Source organism: Musa acuminata, chromosome BXJ3-4, assembly GCF_036884655.1.
Source record: "Musa acuminata AAA Group cultivar baxijiao chromosome BXJ3-4, Cavendish_Baxijiao_AAA, whole genome shotgun sequence".
Classification (NCBI taxonomy): Eukaryota; Viridiplantae; Streptophyta; class Magnoliopsida; order Zingiberales; family Musaceae; genus Musa; species Musa acuminata.
The window spans coordinates 41196317-41200722 of record NC_088352.1 but is presented as its reverse complement, the minus strand read 5'-3'; the positions used below and the strand labels follow the sequence as shown (position 1 = coordinate 41200722).

General features: G+C 42.4%; 1 protein-coding gene across 1 annotated transcript; it reads right to left on the bottom strand.

The window, feature by feature from the left end:
• Positions 1-302: 302 nt before the first annotated feature.
• LOC135634724 (plant intracellular Ras-group-related LRR protein 5-like) lies at positions 303-3019 on the bottom strand. The gene is made up of 3 exons (XM_065145266.1): positions 2342-3019; positions 687-1588; positions 303-590 (listed from the first exon to the last, which is right to left on the bottom strand). Exons 1-3 carry the CDS (start codon positions 2874-2876, stop codon positions 432-434), a joined length of 1596 nt encoding a protein of 531 aa, XP_065001338.1. The 5' UTR covers positions 2877-3019; the 3' UTR covers positions 303-431.
• Positions 3020-4406: the final 1387 nt, after the last annotated feature.

Here is a 4406-nt window from a genome sequence, read left to right as displayed (position 1 = left end):
ATAACCAAACAAGCAGTCATTTCATGTCCCTGCAATTGCAAGCCAGTAACTCCATCTTACCTCTTGTCCTTCTTCCTTTGTCTCACAATCAACATAGGTGATGCTTAAGAAGTCAATAATCTGAACTGATTTTATTATCTTTCATTGGTGACTAATGCCAAAATATCACTGTCTAAGCCAAAGGAGTGCTCCTGTTTGATTTGGCCTTTTACCTACTAAATTGAAAGCAAGCCTGAGGATATAATTAAAGACCATGGAATGGTGCTGTAAAAAAGGCAACAATCATGCTGAAGATAGAAGAATTCAAAAGACCTGTAATTATTGTCTCTTTATTCATGATAACACAAAGGATCGAACATGAAGATAATGTATTCAAACAACAAACAGAAATGATCAGCTATGTACAGGGCTCATAAACAGCAATTTGGGATTCATGCTTTTACAGGAACCATGCCTGTCATCTCCTTCTTCCTTCGAGGTTGGAATAGTGAACACAGCCTGAACCAGCAGCCCTTTCGCCCGGCCGCCCCAGCCCGCTCGACACTCCTCGTCCTCGCTGAAACCAAATCGGCCATGTACTGAACAACAGCCTGCGGCACGAAACAGATTTGTCGAGGCAAGTGGTATCAGTATCAAAGAATCATTTGAACAATGTACAGAAGTTTGAATCCATGATTTAGGTGTACCTGAGCTCCCAACTTTAGCACATGCCTTGGTGGCACTTCCAGAGGAGTTTCATCTGCATTGAACACCCTAAGCTTTGTCAAGAGCTGGAAAGAATCTGGCAGTACTCTTATCTGGTTGCTGCTGATGTCCAGCTCTTCTAGCATCTCTAGATTCCCAATTGATCTTGGTAATGCTGTCAAATCCGCAAAGTTCCTTCCCACATTTAACTTCACTAGACTAGTGGCAAAGCAAAGGCTCTCGGGGATCGCCTCAAGCTCGTTGAAGCTAACATCGAGTTCTTTCAGTTTAGAAAGCGAAGCCATAGTAGTAGGCAATGATTTGACTCTGTTGTAGTGCAATGTAATGACTTCCAAGCATTCAAGCTTTCCGACTGCCTCAGGCAGTGCCTTCAGGTGATTGAAGTCCAACCTGAGCTCAACGAGCGCAGTACACGATCCAATAGTGTAAGGAAGTTCCTCGAGCTCATTCGTCTCAACATTCAATCTTCTCAAGTTTGTCAGATTCCCTAATGTGTCTGGAAGCGCGGACAGCTGGTTCGAACTCAAATCAAGGTTAACTAGACTCGTAAGGTTCCCGAAAGATGGGGGCAGAGACTTGAGTCGGTTCGCATGCAAATCGAGATCAACTAAATTGCAGAGTTCTCCAAATGAGTCGGGTAGGTTAATAAGCTGATTTGAGTGGACATGAAGCTTTGTCAAGGACCTCAGGCCCCCGACAGAGGGTGGAAGTGCCATGATTCGATTCTCCGATAAATTCAGCTCAGTGATGTCTTGCAGTTTTCCCAGTGATACCGGAAGCCACTCGATCTGGTCCATCAACTTCCCCTGGAGGTCAAGAACTCCAAATTCATTCTTTGCTGAAGTCTCGATTAGGCTTGCGACTTGAATGAGGCTTAATTTTTCTGTGTCACCACCAACAACAGATGAGCCATAGGATAGGGAAAAGAATAAGGCTATGAGGATTCTACCAGCTCAAGAATGACAAGGTGAGAGTGCAACAAAAGACAACATATACTAATAACACTTTCTTAGGTATGGATCTCCCCAGACTCTACCTCCCCATACGGAGTCGTTATCGATCTTATGTATGACATTGCAAAATAGTAGAAATTTTCCATGTGAGGAAAAGTATCTTTGAAAGATACTTTAGAAAGTAGTAAGAGTCGAGGCCTGCCCAAAAAATATGCCCAAGAACATTTGAAAATGTTTCTGAGATATGCACATCATTATAAGAAAACAAACTCTACAAGTATTTGTTTTCTTCAATTAGATTACAATAAAATCTAATGTTCTGAGGGAAATAAGAACTCAGGCAAGTAGTTGACATGTTCTTATCATACTGTTTTGGATGTTCAACCATGACAGTCAAATAGATGTGATCTACCAATATGAATACTTGACAGCATAACAAATTAGTAAGCAAAGAAGAACAGAAGACTTGGTAATTCATGGTCCATTAGCCTTATGCAAAATCTCAGCTGAACCTTCAAATTCTCTAAGCCTAATTCAAATTGGGGCTCTAAGAGAACTCACAAAGAGCTCCTCAGCAATTATCAAGTGATCAACAAACATATGAGAGCATAAAGGGAACAAAGGATTCAAGAAACAAGCCTCTGTAGAACAGCAATAAAGAAAGAAAGAAAGACTAATCTGACCTGAAGGGACCTCAGACTTCAAGGAGGAAAACACTTGCCCATTGGAAACATCCATCTCCCCCTTCTTCTCATCCTTCTCCTCTATGACCGAACTCAAACTTCTACCAGTTCTACGCACCATCACATCATACCTAGCCTTGAATTCCTCCTCCTCCTCCTCACCACCCCCTTCACCTTCCTCCGAGGACACCAGCTTGGAGGCCCTCTGCACCAGCTCATCAAAAACCTGGAACCTCTTGTCCAATTCCACCACATACATGGCCTCCCTCCTCTGCTCCTGGGCCTGCACCAGGACCAGGTTCTTCCTCACCTCCTGCAACACATAGAAGAGCTCATCTGGCACGTCTGGAGGCTTCTGCATCTTGCCAATCTCCTCGATCCTCATCTCCTCCTCGTTGTCTGCTGACCTGATGACAGCCATGGCTGCCTCCACTTCTTCTATGGAAGGCCTAGGTGGCAGAGACCTGTAGACCCTCATGATCTCCTCCACAGCCTCCAACACACCTGGGGGTTTTGGCTTGGATGGTTTCCCCATGGCCTCTCAACTCTGATCTCTCACAGCCTTCAGGGACAGAGAGAGAGAGAGAGAAGAGAGAGAGAGAGAGAGAGAGTCCTTGTATCACTTTGCTTTGGCTCAATGATGAAGTGATCAAGTATTACATGTGGGTTTGATTTCCTCTTCTTTGTGTGTGCCAGTCAACTTTACAATGTTTTATAATGTTGGTCGTGCATCTAATATGTCCAATCGCAAGTCATCTTCTGGAGGATTACACTGCTTATCCTCTCTGCTCCGATATTGGTGAATCATATGCACAGCGCCGTGTGAACCTCTCCTGTAAACCCTTTCCTCTCGTGGAAAAAAAGTAATAGCCTCCGAAGAAGTAGAAAAATCTTCACCTCTTTCTACTGATGTAAAATTTCCCCATTACTTTGAAGAAATGCTTCCTCAAACATCAGAAATCTTACAATTTGTATATTGTATCTGTTTGTTCCAATAGAACATGGTTGGTTCAATGGTATCAAACTAAAATATCTTGTTCAAAATACAAAATTGAGCAGCAAAAATGAATGAAAGAAAGAACAAAGGATTGACACAGTTTGACTTTCTTTCATACAAGTATCCAAAATTTCCACCTTGCTGTAATTGTAGACTTTTGTTTTTGGAATTGAGATGGTGTGGGATTAAGACCTTACTGGGCATCTCATTCCTGTAGCCATGAGGAAGTAGAACAGAGTTGGATAGGGACAAAGACCTGGCACAAATCCTAGAAACAATTAATGGAGATACTTGTGCTGGTTTTGGTATGCCAATTGGTCTCTTAGCCACAAGAAAAGCTCAAGCATTGCACAAAAGGTCTGCAATCATCAACTGGTGTGGGACATGAAACCAATGGCAGTGCAGTGGGTCCTGGATTTGCCACCGGCACCAGCCTTCCAAGAACTCCTCTTTCCTAAAACCCATCATCACTAGAATCAGTGACAAGAGAGAGGGTCTCTCTCCTCCCATCCAGAGAATACCAGTCTCAGTTTTGCTTCTCTTCCTTTGAAGACAAAGAAAAGTAAAGACTAATGTCCTTCAAAAGTCACAAGGTGGGTGTCTTGACCTGCATCAACCATACTAAATTAGTACAATCAAAATCATGTTTATGATACATCTTAGTTCAAGAAAAGAGTGAGTTTGACATGGCTTGCTCACTGACTTATATTATCTTTTACACAATCCCTCATATGGAGCCTATTTTCTGATACACACAGCATAGGCATGACTGGGCACAAATAACACATTTCTGCCAAAAAGGAATTTACAACATAGTAAAAATTACTAAGAGCAATTCCAAAATATTGCATTGTGTCTGAACCCTGAGAACAGCTAATTCCAAATGGGAACCATCTTCCTGAAGAAGAGAAAAAGGTTATGGAGGAAACTTCATTGTGCCTTCTGCCAAGTAGACTCCCCATCTTCCCTCAGCCAAAATGTCAACCAATTGATCAGTTCTAGTATGCCTTGTATTTTCCTGGTGATTTCATATCATACCTTTAAGAGATATTAGTGTAGCATCATCCT